The following is an 18,553-nucleotide window of genomic DNA, read 5'->3' on the forward strand; positions in this document are numbered from 1 at the left end:
TTTATAGTTTTGTGTTTATTTCTGTTTAGGATTTCATTGCTGTACATGTGCCAGAAGTGATGTGGAACAAGACAGCTGGTCTGTGCGGTCGCTTAGATGGATTTGCTGGAAATGATCTAAGTCTGAAAGATGGCAGTCCTACCACTGATGTTGTGACTTTTGCTAGTAGTTGGCAAACTAAAGTTATTGAAGAAGGTACTATAATTTCTTAAGCAACTTTCTTTCATTCTATTTGTTTCATCTCAAATTTACATTGAAATATATGTTCTATTGAAAGACTCAGTACGGCGTATAGAATACTTCTTAATGTGTTCTAGCTCTTTTCTATTGCCAATTATTCCATTGAAAGTTTACATTTGGTAACAGTTTTGATTTATAATAATTCATAACAATCATTGTCATGATCACATGCATTAGTTAGCTTTGTAAGCAGTTTTGTGCTTACCTGCACTTCTATTTTTGAAATTACTAGCTGGAGGTGATCATGGTTTGTTGGTGTATACACACAATTTCAATTAACTCCACAGAAAGAAATCATATGGAGTCAGATCACCAGATCTGGGTGGTCAGTTCACATCACCATTGTGAGAAATTTTTTGGCCAGGGGACCTCTGTTGTAGAAAGTCCATTGTTTCAATCAAAGTGTAACAGCTTGCTGTCTACTCTTAATGTGTGTCTGGTGTCATATTTGAAAAAGAATGGTTCATTTATGCCTTCAGCCAAAAGGACCCCATAAATAGTCACTCATTGTTTAGATAGTGGCTTCTTCATAATTGCCAGTCATTTTCTGTGTCCCAAATACTTTAATTTTACTTGTTCCTGAAGTGATTCAGCAGGAAATATACATTATCAGTGAATATTATTTTCTTGATGAAATTGTTGTCTACTATGTGTCTTGCTAGTACCCAATAGGCAAATGCTCAGTGCTTTTTGTCTTCATTTGGTTTGTATCAGTTGCATTTTATAGACCAAAGGCACAAATATTCTTTCAAGATTCATTGCATGGTAGTACTGGGAATATCAGATTGCTGTGAATGCTGGCGATAGAGTTCGTCAGACTTATAACAAAATTATCATTTATGATGACAGTAATTTATGCAGAACAACTAACACAATTATGCGCTGGGGGGTTTAATGTCCACAGCTGAGAAACCTGGTAATCAATCTCATCACAGTTGACTTATTCAGTGCATTATGTTGACCAACCATACCAAGGAGTTTGTGAACAGTCTCTGTGCAACAGTCACCACATTTGTGATATATTTTTACTTTGACAACATACTGTTTATTGATTAATTGCTCCATTACTAACCACAAAGAAAATAGATGAAAATTGTGCAACATTCAGTGCTCTCAACTTACTAGAATAGGAATGGTGGGCATTTCAGAAGATTAACTCTCTGTGGGACACCTTTTAAATGTCCTAAGTAGAATTCTTAAAATTCTGAAGTAATTTAAGAGTACTGAAATGGGTTATATCCAAAAACTTTAGTTTTGAAAATTGCTATGATGGTACGGTACTTGCCATTTCATTAGAAGAGATTGGTCTGCACAACAGTCTTTAATGATCCATTAAATTACACATTTACAGTAGTAGGTTGTGGTGGTTTGTTGTGCACTCCTGCAGGTAACTATATTCTTTAGTAAAGTTAATCTTCTGAAGGATTTGTGTGGATGGTATTTGTTCTTGTAATAAAACATGCTTTGCACTGTCTACTTTTGGTAGAATGTATGCTCAAGTCAGAATTTTTGTGGTAACTCAAAGTTGTGTGCTTAGAAGTTAAGGAGGAAAGCAAGTGATAAGTAAAAATCTTGAGTTGATACATGAGGCCTGAGTGCATAGCATAACTGGTAGTGCACAGCTCATGAAATGCAGTGCTTACAGATTCTAGTCATGGGCTGGTGTCAGTTTTAACTTTTCACAAATTTATTAAGAGAAATATTGCTACCTATGAAGGACATTTGTGAGCACATTCAGTGTGAATCAGTTCTTGGAAATACCAGTGTGTCTAAATAGGTCTCTACAGGATGCTTTAGTATTAACAACATATTGTTCTTAGTGTCCAGCTTTTTACACTATTCTATGTTACATGTACTTTTTTGTCCTTATTGTATTCAGACACTAGATTTGCAAAGTAATACATTCATATCTGTTAGAAAATTGTGTTTCTAGTTTCCAGTATGCTTTGTTGTAGTTCGTGATTATTGATCATCTCTAAATTTGTGCCAAGATACAACTTTAAATATGTAATCTTTGTGATCTGCAGTGTTGTAAGTATTTTTGTTTTTTTTTATTATATTTAACTTGTGTTTTCAGGGTCTTGCAATCAACAGCCTTCTGTGATACATCCCTGTACAGATAATGTTGTAAACAAAAACAGTGTTGTGGATGAAGCTAGTTCCTTCTGTAGCCGGCTGCTTACTGATGTCCGCTTTGAAGCATGTCGAGCAGTGAGTATTGGCGAGCAAAACTCTGCTCAGTTCTAAAGCTTAAATGCTTGCCATATATGGTACTTTCTCATAAGAGAAATGTGGCTCAGACATTAATGTTTTAATTTTCCAAGGATCTCTTATGTGCATAATCAAAACAAAATAACTGAAAGATTTATAGCAGAGCACAACAAATTTTTTGCAGTAATTAAAAATAATACCATAATTCTCTAACTATAAGATGAGTTTTTCTTCCCAAATTTGTCATTCAAAAATACAGGGTCATCTTATAATTAAAAAATTACATTATTGCTGCAGATTTCAATATTTTTATGTTGCGTTGTTTCTCACCACAAAAGAAGGTGCTAGTCACTGATAGGCACAATGAAAAAGAATGCTAGAAATATTTGAGCTTTCAGATGAAGTCCATCTTCAACAGTAGAAAACTCCATCTTCAACAGTAGAAAACTCACACACACACTCACACAAAAATGTCTGACACACACATGGTCTTAGCACCTGGAGACAGTGGCCATGTGGTAGTAGTAGTTGTTGTTGTTGTGGTCTTCAGCCCACAGACTGGTTTAATGCAACTTTCCATGCTACTCTATCCTGTGCAGGCCTGTAAGCCTGTACATTGCTGAATAACTACTGCTACCTGCATCCTTGTGAATCTGCTTAGTGTAGTCATATCTTTGTCTCCCTCTGTGGTTTCTTTCCTCCACCCCCTCTGGCACACACACACACACACACACACACACACACACACACACACACACACACACACACACGCACACACAGACACACACTCTTTCACCCAGGACTAATTTGGTGATCCCTTGATTTCTCAATATGTGTCCTATCAACCGATTCCTTCCTTAGTCAAGTTGTATGACAAAATTTCTTGTCTCCCTAATTCTATTCAGTACCTCATTAGTTATGTGACCTACTCATATAGTTTTCTGCATTCTTCTGCAACACCACATTTTGAAAGCCTCTATTCTCTTCTTCTCTAAACTGTCTATCATCCATGTTTCACTTCCATAAATTGCTACACCCCAGAAGAGTTCCTAACACTTAAATCCATATTCAGTGTTAATAAATTTCTCTTCTTCAGAAACACTTTTCGTGCCACAGCCAGTCTACATTTTATATCTTCTCTACTTTGGCCATCATGTTATTTTGCTGCTCATATAGCAAAACTCCTCTACTACTTTTAGTGTCTCATTTTCTAATCTGATTTCCTTAGCATCACCTGATTTAAGTCAACTAAATTCCTTTATTCTTGTTTTGCTTTTGTTGATGTTCATCATATATCCTCCTTTCAAGACACTGTCCATTCCATTCAACTGCTCTTTCCATGTCCTTTGCTGTGACAGAATTACAATGTTGTCTGTGAACCACAAAATGTTTCTTTCTTATTCCTGAACTTTAATTCCTACTCCAAATTTTTCTTTTGTTCCTTTACTGCTTGCTCAACATACAGACTGATTAAGATCAGGGATAGACTACAACCTTGTTTCACTCCCTTCTCAACCACCTGTCTACTCCAGGCACCTTGTTTTGACTCAGGTCTTTCAGTGCTCTGTCATATTCTTCTTTCACCAACATATTTCCCATCTCATCATCTAAATTCTCTTCCCTTTGTATAATATTGCCTTCAAGTTCATCTCCCTCATAAAGATCTACTATACCACTATATACTCCTTCCACCTTTCCATTCTTTGCTTAGTACTGGTTTCCATCGAAGCTCTTCATATTCATACAATTGCGTCTCTTTTCTCCAAAGGCCCCTTTAATTTTCCTGTAAATGGTATCTACATTTCTCCTAGTGAAACATACATCTAAATCCTTACATTTGTCCTCTGGCCATTCCTACATAGCCATTTTGCACTTCCTGTCAATCTCATTTTCTAGACTTTTTTATTTTCTTTCACCTGCTTCATTTGCTACATTTTTATATTTTCTCCGTTCATCAGTTAAATTCAATACTTCCTCTGATATCCAAGGATTCCTACTACGACTTGTCTTTTTGCATATTTGCTCCTTTACTGCCTTCACTATTTCATCTCTCAAACTACCCATTCATCTTCTAGTGTATTCCTTTCCCCTTTTCTAACAAATTGTTGTCTACTGCTCCCTCTGAATCTCTCAGCAACATCTCATTCTTTCAACTTATCCACGTTCCATCTCCTTAATTTCCTACCATTTTGCAATTTCTTCACTTTTAAAATACAGTTCATAACCAGCCTGCCACTGGAAATTCATAACCAGCCTGCCACTGGAAATGTCTTAAAATTTAAAATCTCTGTCTTACCACTATATAATCAGTCTCAAACCTTCAAGTGGCTCCAGGTCTCTTCCATATATACAACCTTCTTTCATGATTCTCAAAGCAAATGTTAGTGATTATTAAATTATGCTCTGTGCAAAATTCTATCAGGCAGCTTTCTCTTTCTTTTCTTTCCCCCGGTCCACATTCACCTACTGTTTTGCCTTCTCTTTCTTTTGCTACTATTGTATTCCAGTCCACCATCATATTTAAATATTTTCCCCCTTAACTATGTGAATAATTTCTTTTATCTCCTCATAAATTTCTTCAGTCTCTTCATCGTCTGGAGGGCTAATCGGCATATAAACTTGTATTATAGTGGTGGTTGTGAGCATAATGTCTTTCTTGGTTATGACAATGTATTCACTACGCTGTTCAGTGTAGTCTATCCACATTCTTACTTTCTTATTCATCATTAAACCTGCTCCTGCATTATACCTACTTGATTTTGTATTTATATCCCTGTATTCATCTGACCAAAAGTGCTGTTCCTACTGCCACTGAATGTCACTAATTACCATTATATTTAACCTTTTTTAATATTCTAACCTTCCTGCTCAGTTGAGAGATTTAACATTCCACGTTCCAACTCCCAATTTTATTTCTGCTGATGACGACATCCTCCTGAGTAGCCCCTACCAGGAGATCCAAATGGGGGACCATTTTACCTCTAGAATATTTCACCCTAGAGGATGCCATCTATGGCTGTAGTTTCCCTTGCTTTCAGCCATTTACAGTACCATAACAGCAAGGCCATTTGGTTGATATTACAAGGCCAGATCAGTCAGTCATCCAGACAGTTTCTCCTGAAAGTAGTGAAAACACTGCTGCCTCTTCTCAGAAACTACAAATTTGTCTGGCCTCTCAATAAATACCCATCCATTGTGGTTGCATCTACGTTATGGCTATCTGTATCGCTGAGACACGCAAGCCACCCACCAACAGCTAGGTCTGTGGTTCATCCATGCTTTCAATTGTTGTTGTTGCATCCTGGAAATTTCATTGTTTGCTTTTGTTGTGTAATAGATTAATATAGGGCTTGTCTCACATTTACAGATGAAGCATTGCTAATTGAGGTCATGCCCAGACTAATTTTGAATAATTTGGAAGTGATATAGGAGAGGAACAGTGGTATCATCTTGGTTGAACACTAGGATGATTTTGGGGAGTGTAGTGGTAAGCGGGCAGCAAATTTTGTTGTGCTGCCAACCATGGGAATGTATACCATGTACCTTGGTTTTTTTTTTTTTTGTGAACATCTGTTGTATTTAAACTGCAGTTTTCCTGAATCCATTACTAGTCTGAATTGAATTGTCTCTAATATTTGACAAATACTCAACAGTAGTATACATTTCTGCAGGAGACGGATTAATGCTAACAATAATATATTCACACAGAACAAATGAATTGCAATACAATAAATGAAGGATGAGCTTCAGTAACAATGCTAAAGCTGCTACTGTTCAACAGTATTGTTTACTTTCCAGCTGAGCTACAGTGTTAACCCTAAGTGGTGCAATTTCTTGCATGTCAGCCCTAGGGAGCCAAGATGACAAAGTATTTTTATCATTAAGTTGTCAGAGAACTAAGAACTGTAAATTGTAACAATCAGTAATGGATGTAATGACTAGTTCTGAAATCGTGTCACTTGGTATAACATCCTTGATGAAAGTAAGCCCCAAGAATGCTACCAAAGATCATCCACAGCCATGACTTTTGTACAAGTACTGCCCTGAGCATTGATGATGGCTATCAGTCTTTCTAGTTTCTCAAGTTACATATTCCAATCCCTGTTTTTAAATACTTTGTGAGCATTTTATTCTGTGCATTTTTTCAAGCAACGTAGAATTGCTTCGTCAAAAATAAGACAGAAAACACTGATGACAGAGTCAGCTACTTGTTGATGAGTGCAAGTAGTGATACCTCCTCTGTCCTTAAGAATGTTCACAGCTGACCTTCTTATTGAAGATGAAAAATTGACAGTCTCCCACTCAGTTCCATCCATAATGACCATCTTTGTTGAGGCATTCAGCCATGCCAGTTGTGATAGATGAGGTAAGGATTGATGTAGATCACCATGTGAATCCTCCTCCATTAATCCCTACTCATTCACAAAATCTTCATCATCATCTTCACTTTTCTCTGATACAAAATCCTCACCTTCAGCAGTGAAGTCAATTTTTGATTCAACATCAGACTGCTGTAATAGGTGTAGCATTTTTTCATCAGAAAGCCCACACTCACATCACATGTTCAAAACCATCTTTTGCAGACAAAAAATATTAGCTGAATGACATGATATAAACTACAGGAGGTTGGAATGTATATGCCAAGATGTAATGATGAGTAGCAATAACTCTGAAATGCATGTTGTGAGCTGTAGCATAAGCCTCTTTGTGTTCTCCTCAGAGAACTCTCCCACCAGTTCCTTTCCCCACTTCAGAACCTCTTTCTGCATGTGTTCATTACTTGAAATTTGATTTGATTCATGTGTGTCTTCAGAGAAGTGAAAAGATGATAATATGTCAGAGGACTAGGGGTGTGGTTCAAAACATCCCAACCAAATGAGTCCAAGTGTGCCTTGGAGGCTAAGGCTGTGTGGGGACAGGTGTGCTGCAAGCACTCTCCTCTCATTAGCATTCTCCTCCATTTGTTTCAAATGCTCCTTTTGACATTTTTAGGGTCTCACAATAATATTGTGCATTGATGATCTGCTTTGTGAGGAAGTAATCTGACCAAATTGATGCCTTTTTTGGTCCCAAAACGGGCAAGGCCATGCAGATGGGGAATTGGTGTGACACCACTGTGATGACTGTTTTTTTGTCTCAGGCCTGTAATGAGCCATCCATGTTTCATTTCTAGTCACAGTAGAGCTCAGAAAATCCTCACCTTCCAATTCAAGTTGTTCAAGAAGTTCATGGGTGCTATTGACCTGATTTTTCTTGTTCTGCTGTGTGAGCTGTTTGGGGACCAATCTTGCACTCACTTTAAGTTATCCCAGCATTTCACTGTGTATCTTGTATAAGAGAGTTCTGGAGAGTTGTGGAAACATCACAGAAATTTCATCCAGTGTCAGCTGATGGTCTTCACAAATAGATTCCTAGATTTTTTTGAACCAACCCATCAGCCAAAATGGAAAGTCTTGCACACCTCTGTTCATCATGAACATTTGTTCTGCCTCCACTAAATTTCGTACACCACTCAAGCACACTCTTTCTGTTCATAACACCTTCACCATAAACCATTTTGATTCATGAAAAAATTTCAGTAGCTGTTACTCCTTCTGTGAGCAGGAAGTGGATCACACCACATGGCTCACACTTGTGATTTCTTACTGATATCTTTCATGCAACTGGATACTACAATGTGAATTTATTTCCTACTTCCTTCCTGTGATGATTTCTCTGGTCATGGAATCCCCTTCTGTCAGTCAGTGTTGCCACTCCTAAAAATAAACATAAAACACATCCCGTTGTGGTCACAATACATTTATTTTCTGAACAACCCTCATGCATGAATGTAAAGAGAAGAAAAAAATGAGGAAAAGTCAAATGATATTATGAACAAAGTAAAAAAATTAAATATGGCAGTGAAGAATAAATAGTAAGAGAAGGGGAAATAGTAGAAGAATATGGAGTAGGGTAAAGGAGTGAAAGGGGAAGCCACCTGGTAGAATGTTGTACAGAGTACAATTTAGCACTTGGTTTAAGAATAATGATAGAAAGTGGTATACATGAAATAGGTGTGAAAACACCGGGTTTCCAATGGCTTGCGTAATAGTAGGACAGAGATTTTGAAACTGGGATTTTGAACAGCACAACACTTTCTGGGGCAAACGTGCAATCTGATCATCATTTATTGGTTATGAACTGCAAATTAAATTGGAAGAAATTGTAGAAGAGTAGGAAATTACAAAAACAGCAGATGTATAAATTGTAAGAACAAGAGGTTACTGTGATTTTCAAAAGAAGCATAAGTTAATTACAGACTTAAACAGGGGAAAACAGTGCAACAGAAGATAAGTGCGTAACTGAGAATTGCATCAATGAAGCCAGCAAAGGATCAAATAGGCAAAAAGACAAATCCAAGTAGAAACCTTTGGATGACACAAGAGATATTGTACCCAACTGGTGAAAGAAGAAAATATAAAACTGCAGCCGGTAAAGTGGGAAAGAGGGAATATGGACATCTAAAAAACCAGAGTGGCAGAAAGTTCAAAATACCAAAGCAGGTATTGTTAGAGGAAAAATGCAAGGCTGTATAAGCATGCACATTTGTGGGGAAGATAGAAGCTACCTATGATAAAATTAGAGAGACCTTTGGAGAAAAGCAAAGAACCAATATGAATATTAAGAGCTCAGTTGGCAAGCCAGTATGAAACAAAGGGAAGACTGAAAAGTGTGAATTTATAGAAATTCTACAAGGGAAACAAAATTGAAAACAATGTTATAGAAAGGGAATAGGGCGTAGATGAAGATTTATTTATTTATTTATTTATTTATTTCTTACACCATGGATCCAACTGTGACAATTTCACATGGATGTAGTGTGTGTCAATTTTTACATTGTCAATGACAAGTACTTGTACACTATGTTTACAGGTAAAGAATATAAAGTTACTTAACCACTACAGTGATCCATAACACAATATAATGGAATGAGAATCCTTAGACCTACAGATTACAGGTATAAAACAAAGTAAATTAAACCTGAAAAGGTCATATAACCCAGACTGTTAAATATAAGCAGTTAACACTAAAACAGTTACATATGTGACAAGAATGTTCAGCTTAATGTTCAATTTATATGATAATACATCATATTTTAAGGCCGTTTCTCACTGTGTTTCATAAACTCTTCCAAACTGTAAAATGACATGGCTAAAAGAAATTGCCTCAGAAGCTCTTTAAATGTAGATTTGTTGGCAATTTCACATTTGATTTCTGGAGGAAGAGCATTAAATATCTTTATACCAGAGGACTGTACACCCTTCTGCACAATCTTCAAATTTTTACCTTCAGTGTGGAAATCATGTTTCCTCCTTGTGTTATACTGATGGTATTCACTGTTACATTTGTATAAATCAGTGTTTTTACTTATGAAACACATAAGTGAGTATATATATTGAGAAGTAGTTGTAAGAATTCCCAGATTCCGGAATAGGCTTCTGCAGCTGCATCTAGGATCTACACCAGACATCACTCTTACAACACGCTTCTGAGCAATGAATATTTTCTTTGCAAGAGGTTGATTTCCCCAGAAAATAATTCCATATGCCATCAAAGAATGGAAGTAACCATAGTATGCAGCTTTTTTAATGCTTAAGTTTGCACTGACAGAGATGATTCGCATTGCAAAAACTGAAGATGAGATGGGACATATGACTGTGAGAATAATTTGACAGAGCACTGAAAGACATGAGTTGTCCCCTGGAGTAGATGACATTGCTGCAGGATTAGTGAGATTGTTATGAGAGGCAAGCATGACAAAACTATTCCACCTGATATGCAGGATATGTGTGACACATGAAATAACCAAGGACTTCAAGGAGAATCTAATAATTCCAATTCCAAAGAAACATGTTAAAATGTATGTGCCGCCTTTTTAAAATGTGACTACACCTACTCAGGCTGTGTTAGTTTTATTTCTAGACCATGCCCTCTTAGACAAATTATAGATTCACATATATCTTCTGAATAAGGCTCAATTATTTGGGCTGAAACCTAGGTGAAGGTTGGTTTCATTACCGCAATCTAGGATGATAGTTTCTTATATAGTACTAAATTAGTTTTGTTATCTGGACAGCAGAGTAAGTGACAGTGGCTGAAGCAGAGAGGATATAAAATGCAGACACAGTGGCAAGCAAAGTACTTTCGAAACAGAAAAACATTGTTAACATCAAATATAAAACTGAATGTTAGGAAGTCTTTTCTGAAAGTATTTCTGTGGTGTTTAGCCTCATAAAGAAATGAAATATGGATGACGAGAAGGCAATAAAAATCTTTTGAAATATGATATTAAAGATTAGATAGGTAGATCACACAACTAATGAGGAAGTACCGAATCAAATTGGGGAGAAAAGAAAATTTTGGCACAACTTGACTAAAAGAAGGGATTACTTGACAGGACACATCCTGAGGCATCAAGAAATTGTCAGTTTGGTAGTTGAAGGAAGTGTGGCTGTATAAACAGCTGTTTATGTTGTCATTGCAATCATTTTTGAAATATTTAGCAATTGTATTTACAAAAACCATACTAACTTCCATCTGGTGCCTGTTTGATTGGTTGAAATGTGTGCTAATTAGTTAGGATGAGAACAGGAGGATGTTACAGATGTGGAAATGCTTAAAGTGCAGACCATCTATGCTTGCAGCTGTTGCGTTGAAAGTATGCAGGTTTAGAATATTTTTATACAAAATGACTTTTGTAGATTGAAATTAACATTTATTTAATGAAACAGAAAACATGCATTGTTATGGGGTTCAAATATAGTGTGTTGATGAAACTTCATGGCAGATTAAAACTGTGTGCCGGACCGAGACTTGAACTCGGGACCTTTGCCTTTCGCGGGCAAGTGTTCTACCAACTGAGCTACCCAAGCACGACTCACGACCCATCCTCACAATTTTACTTCCGCCAATACCTCGTTTCCTACCTTCCCAACTTCGCAGAAGTTCTCCTGCAAAACTTGCAGGACTAGCACTACTGGAAGAAAGGATATTGTGGAGACATGGCTTAACCACAGCCTGGGGGATGTTTCCAGAATGAAATTTTCACTCTGCAGTGAAGTGTGTGGTGGTTTGGAAACTTCCTGGCAGATTAAAACTGTGCGGGAGAGAGACTCGAACTTAGGACCTTTGCCTTTTGCAGGAAAGTGCTTGTTATAAGCCAGAATTTTCAGTCAGAGTCTTGAAACTGGCTCTCTTTCACGTAAGTCCAATGACAAACAGACTTGGTAACTTCAGTAAGTATAAATCTTGTCTGTTTATTATTTATAAAATCTATCAAAACTAGGAATGCAGGAAAAGGTTAAAGTTGAGAAATCTGTTATGTGGGGGAGTGCTAAAAATAGCAATCTGTATTCTACTATATAAACCACATACTACTTATATGATAATGTACAGAGGTTATAATGGTCCGTTATGGCTTAAGGAACAACTATCACTACAGATTCTACTAAAAAGTCTTTAAAATTGTCTTAACCTCTAAAGATGTGTGATAAAGTGTATCATTTATATGTGAAATCAGAGACAGCTGTAGCTCACTTGCAATTATTTGGAAAAGATATGATATTCTATAGTCTGTACTATAAAAACAGATTGTAAATAATGGTAATCTTTAAAACAGTTCTTGAATAAAAGTATTTATCTTAGAGCTTATTTCTTGTTTCCTGATAATGTTACATTAAATCCTTTTTTAGTAGAAAATTAACAAAAGCGTACCTTAACATTAGATTTCTTCAGTTCCATTTTGTTTACTGGTTTACTATTGTACACTTCCATCATATCTACGAAAATAAGTGTTGTAGGATTAGTTTGTTCTTCTCATTTTATAGAATTTTTTTGTGTAAATGATGTTAAAGCCTTGTTTGGTATTACTAGACAGCAGTTGTCAAAAACACATATTAACTACTGAAACATTTTTATTGGTGAATATTAATAACATTTTAAAACCTTTTTCTCTCTTTGCAGCTAAATTTTTACCTGGCTCTTGTTTATTTGGCTACACCCATTGAATTATATCTTCTTTTTTCCCTTGTAGTTCCATATTTCTTATAACACTGAGATTATATTGCATCCTGTGCCAGGCTAGTGCCCATCAGAGAGAGGATATAAAGCAGAATGAAGATAATCAAAAAGCATGGACAGTTCATTCTGGAAACAACCTAGATGCTATAGCTATGCCATTTCATTATATCCTTTATGTTTCTAACCCAGGAATGTTTACAGGAGAGCTGCTGTTGAGTTTGGGAAGTGAGAGAGAGTTTCTAGAAAAATCAAGTTTTTGCTCAGTCCATGAGACGTAATCAGGATGATCTGAATGATAAAGACAGAAACGTATAAATCTCTGTGTAATGCTTGTCTTTATTCTGTCACAGAGTTTCATTTTGGTACTCACTTCATTGGAAACACGAAGTTTTTTATCATCTCAATTTACTCCTCCTATCTGTATTTAACTTTATGCTACTAAACTTCAAGTGTCAGTACATCTGTGTGTATGATACAGGTATAAATTCAGAAAACTGAAAACTCAAATTGTTTATTCTCAGCTGCCAGTAGTTCCAGTCAGTTTAATTTTTCTTAGATATGGGTGGGGTAATAACAATGTTGAAAGCACTTTAGCTGAAAATGTCCACTGACCTCAATGCATTTTCATCCCAAAAAGATTGTAAATGTAACTGCAAATTTATGATATTGTGTACTGAGCAAGCTGTAACAGAAGGCTATAGTTGTTTCCACTTTTGTGTAGGTTTTGGATGCTCAGCAATATTATGAAGCATGCCGATGGGATTATTGCTCTTGTAAATCTGAAGAGCCATGGAAATGTGCTTGTGAATCACTGGCAATCTTTGTCAGAGAGTGTATTCGCCATGGCATCAACTCTGTGCAGAACTGGAGAGATCATGAAATGTGTCGTAAGTAAAGAACCTGTCAGAAATTGTTAAATAACTTTTATTCCGGCATTTTAGACAATATAACTTATTGTAAGAATAAAGTCATAACCATACAGTGTAGGCTTTCATGATCAATGTCTATTTCAGTTAAAACTTCCAGGCTGAGAGAGAATGTTTGATATATAAAACTATTCTACAATATTTCATCTCTTACCGTGGGAGACATCTAAAGAGGTAACTGCTGTTTTACCTCCAAGGATGTCTTATGCAGCTGGAAATTAAACTTTATTAAATGGTTTTATCAATCACAGCCTCTCAGCACAGAAGTTTTAACTAAAATAATGTTATAGTTTTATACATGCTGACCTTACATTATCATGTTCTATAAATGCAGTTTGCATGCACCAATGTACTGTTAGAGTTGATTTTTATAGTTATCTTTAGACTAATTGTAGTTCTGCAGAAGTTATTGTAATTGAATTGCTTCAGTTGTTAACACTATAAATTACTGTATGTGGATTAGATTTGTTGTTGCGGTAGTTGTTGTTATGATCTTCAGTCCAAAGACTCTCCATGCAACTGCATCCTGTGCAAGCCTCATCATTTCTTTATAACTGCTGCAACATACATCCATTTGAACCTGCTTACTGTATTCATCTCTTGGTTTCTGTCTACAGTTTTAACATCCCACACTCCTTCCATTACCACACTGATGACTCCTTGATGCCTCAGGATGTGTCCTATCAGTTGATCACTTCTTTTAGTCACATGCCATAAATTTCTTTTTCCCCTATTTTTATTCGCTACCTCGTCATTAGTTACAAGAACTACCCAACTAATCTCCAGCATTCTTCTGTAGCATCACATTTCAAAATCTTACATTTTCTTCTTGTCTGAACTGCCTATAACCCATGTTTCACTTCCATACAGGACTGTATTCAAGACAAATATCTCCAATAAAGACTTCATAACACTAAAATTTATATTCAATGTTAACAAATTCCTCTTTTTTGGGATGGAATAATGACAGTCTTATGAAAAGGATAAATTGCTACTCACCATATAGTGGAGACGCTGAGTCGCAGATAGGTACAACAAAACAACTTGTAAAGAAGTAAGCTTTTGGCCAGAAGGGCTGCCTCTGAATTAGAAAACACACACACACACACACATAAGGGTTTACACAAATGCACTCGTACACACATGTATGTGCGAGTTAACTTATTTGTTTAGCAGTCTTTTTGTTGTGCCTGTGTGTGACTCAGCATCTCCACTATATGGTGAGTAGCAATCTATCCCCTTTTCACAATATTGTCTTATTCAGAAATGCTTTTTGTGCTATAGCCAATCTATATTTTATAGCCTCTCTACTTTGGCTGTCGTTGGTTATTTTTCTGCTCAAATAGCAAAACTCATCTACTACTTTTAGTGTCTCATTTCCTAGTCTAAAATCTTCAGCATTACCTGACTTAATTTGACTACATTTCATTATTCGTTCTTCTTCTTCTTCTTCTTCTCTCTCTCCCTTTTTTTTTTTTTTTTTTTTTTTTAAAGAGATGTTCATCTAGTATCCTGTTTTCAGTGCACAATCCCTTCCATTCAACTGCCCTTACAGGTCCTTGTCACTGGTTAACCTTAAAGTTTTTGTTTCCTTCTCAACCCCTCCTTCCATTCCATATCCTTTGTCTCTTAAAACTGCAGTTTTGTTTCTTTACAATTTGTGTAAAAAACTTTTCTCTAAATCTACAAATGTTATAAACAAAGGTTTGCGTTTCTCTAACTTTTCATCTGAGATAAATTTTAGTGTTAATATTATCTCGCATTTTCAGACATTTCTTCAGAGCCCAAACTGATCTTTGCCCAACCTTGCATCTACCAGTTTCTTCATTCTTCTGTAAATAATTTTTGCCAACCATAGCTAATTAAACTGATAGTTTGTAATATTCACACTTTCCTTCTCAGGAATTGGAATTATATTATTTTTACAACCAGAGTATATTTTGCATGTCTCATATATCTTGCTCACCATGTGGAATAGTTTTGTCATGCTGGTTCTCCAAAGATCTCAGTATTTCTGAGGGAATGTTGTCTACTCCAGGAATATTGTTTTGACTGAGCCCTCTCAGTGCTCTCTTGCAGTAACATTTCCCCTGTCTCATCTTCATCTACTTTCTCTTGCCTTTCTATAACATTCCATTTTAGTTTGTTTCCCCTTTCTATATATTACTTCCACCTTTCAGCTTTTCCTGCTTTGCTTAGTATTGGCCTGCCATTTGAGCTTGTGATATTCATGTAGCTGCTTCTCTGTTCTTCAAAGGCCTGTTTAATTTCCCTATATGCAGCACGTACCTTTCCCTCAGTTATGCATGTTTCTACATCCCTGAATTTCTCACATGGTCCATTTGCTACATTTTTATGTTTTCTCCATTTGTCAATCAGATTCAACCAGGGGACCTGTATGGAGCTTTCACACTTTTGTAGTTTTAAATCCTGACAGCATTTTGGAATAATTGTAGTCATTGGGATAAGGGTAGTTGTGGGAATGAAGAGAAAACATCCTTAAAAATGTACCAAATGACATGAAATAATAATCATGAATTTATCATACATCCTTGTATACACATTTCCATCCACATATTTTTGAACAAAATTCTTTACCGAGCATTGCAATATCATGGGGTAAATGCAGGGGACCAGAGCAAAACATTCACAGCTTTATAGTTGTAAATAATGAAAGTATTTGGAATAAGTGTAGTTGTTTGGGTTAGGGTAGTTGTGGGAATGAAGAAAAAACATCTTAAAAATCAACCAAATGTTGAAATAATAATCATGAATTTATGATATGTCCTTATGTATACATTTCCATGCTCATAATTTTGAACAAAATTCAATTATAGTAAGCTCATTAGACCATAGTAGCAATAAGTAAATTACACTTCAAGGCAATCATGACAAATACTTTTATCGTTTCAGAAAATATATTCATTAAGAAAAGTCAACTTGTACAACAGACAGAGATAATGGACAACCACAGTAGTCTTGATTATTATCTATAACAGCGCTATATGCAGAATGAGCTTTTCACTCTGCAGCAGAGTGTGCACTGATATGAAACTTCCTGGCAGATTAAAACTGTATGCTGGACCGAGACTCGAACTCGGGACCTTTACCTTTCAAGGGCAAGTGCTCTATCATCTTAGCTACCCAAGCATGACTCACACCCTGTCCTCACAGTTTTACTTCTGCCAGTATCTCATCTCCTACCTTGCAGACTTTACAGAAGCTCTCCTGTGAACCTTGCAGAATTAGCACTCCTGAAAGAAAGGATATTGCAGAGACATGGCTTAGACACAGCTTGGGGAATGTTTCCAGAATGAGATTTTCACTCTGCAACGGAGTGTGTGCTGATATGAAACTTCCTGGCAGATTAAGGTTCGCAGGAGAGCTTCTGTAAAGTTTGGAAGGTAGGAGACGAGGTACTGGCAGAATAAAGCTGTGAGGACAGTGTGTGAGTCATGCTTGGGTAGCTCAGATGGTAGATCACTAGCCCTTGAAAGGTAAAGGTCCTGAGTTCGAGTCTCAGTCTGGCACACAGTTTTAATGTGCCAGGAAGTTTCAGCGCTATATGCAATTTAACCAGTCAATAAGTACTCTAAAACAAATAAAATGATATTTGCACTAAGATAATATGAAAAGGGAGTCTCTTATTTGTGATTATCATTGATGGGTTTTCCAAGGATTTTGACTGGGCTTTATCATTTTGCCTATTTACTCGTGTGCTGCCTTCACTGTTTCATCTCCCAATGCTACTCATTTGTCTTCTATTGCTTTGTTTACCCCTGTTTCAGTCAATTGTTGCCTAATCCTTTTGAAACTCAATAATCTCTATTTTTTCCAACTTATTCAGGTTCCATCTCCTTAATTCATTCCCTTTCTGCAATTTATCCAGTTTTAAGCTGCAGTACATAACCAGTAAATTATGATCAGAGTCCACATCTGCCATGATCAGAATCCACATCTGCCACTGGAAATATTTTTCGGTTCAAAATCTGATTTCAAAAGCTCTGCCTTACCATTATGTAATCTATTTGAGCCCTTCTTGTGTCTCCAGGTCTCTTTCACATATAAAACCTTCTTTTATTATTTTTAAACCAGTTATTACAAGTAACACTGATTAAATTTTGCTGTATTCAAAATTCTACCAGGCATCGTTGTCTTTCATTCCTGCATCCCCCCCCAAATCCCTCCCCATCCATGTTCTAACAGTATTCTTCCTTTTGAATCCCACTTTCTCATCACAATTAAATTTTTGTCTCCCTTAATTATCTGAATAATTTCTTTTATCTCATCTTACATTCTTTCAATCTCTTTATCATCTCCAGAGCTAGTTTGCATGTAAACTTGTCCTATTGTGGTGGGTGTTGGCTATGATAATGTGTTCACCATGCTGTTCATAGCAGACTACCTATATTCCTGTTTCCCTATTTGTTATTAAATCCCATTCCTGCATTACCTCTATTTAATTTTGTATTTATGACTGTAACCAGAAGCCCTGTTTTTCCTACTATTTCTAACATAAATCTATGCATAACCCCTTTTTAAATTCTGTAGCATACCTACCAGATCAAGGGATCTAACATTCCATGCTCTGACTCATAGACTGCCAGTTTTGTTGTTCATGATGATAAAATCATACTGAGTAGGCACACTTATATCGTGTTTAAACATTATGAATTACCTCGAAGAGAACAGTCTACTGATACACAGTCAACACTGATTTAGAAAACATCCTTCTTGTGAAATGCAACTAGCTCTTTACGTACACAAAGTGTTAAGTGCTATTGACAAGGGATTTCAGGTCGATTCTGTATTTCTAGATCTCCAAAAGGCTTTAGACACTGTACCACACAAGTGGCGTGTGGTGAAATTGCGTGCTTATGGAATATCATTGCAGTTATGTGACTGGATTCATAATTTCCTGTCAGAGAGGTCATAGTTTGTAGCAATTGATAGAAGTCATCAAGTAAAACAGAAATGATTTTTGGCATTCCCCAAGGTAGTGTTATTGGCCGTCTGCTGTTCCTTATCTATATAAGTGATTTAAGAGATAAACTGAGCAGATGTCTGTGGGAAGATCAAAACAAATTGCAAAACGATTTAGGAACGATTTCTGGCAG

General features: G+C 36.4%; 1 protein-coding gene across 1 annotated transcript in view; it reads left to right on the plus strand.

Moving 5' to 3' along the window:
• The window catches only part of LOC126251888 (hemocytin), a 541,167-nt gene that overhangs the window by 115,003 nt on the left and 407,611 nt on the right, over positions 1 to 18,553 (plus strand). The window contains exons 12-14 of the mRNA XM_049952591.1: positions 30 to 195; positions 2,318 to 2,451; positions 13,232 to 13,397. Coding sequence (XP_049808548.1) covers positions 30 to 195; positions 2,318 to 2,451; positions 13,232 to 13,397 — 466 coding nt within the window. The remainder of the gene's footprint in view (positions 1 to 29; positions 196 to 2,317; positions 2,452 to 13,231; positions 13,398 to 18,553) is intronic.

Source organism: Schistocerca nitens, chromosome 4, assembly GCF_023898315.1.
Source record: "Schistocerca nitens isolate TAMUIC-IGC-003100 chromosome 4, iqSchNite1.1, whole genome shotgun sequence".
NCBI lineage: Eukaryota > Metazoa > Arthropoda > Insecta > Orthoptera > Acrididae > Schistocerca > Schistocerca nitens.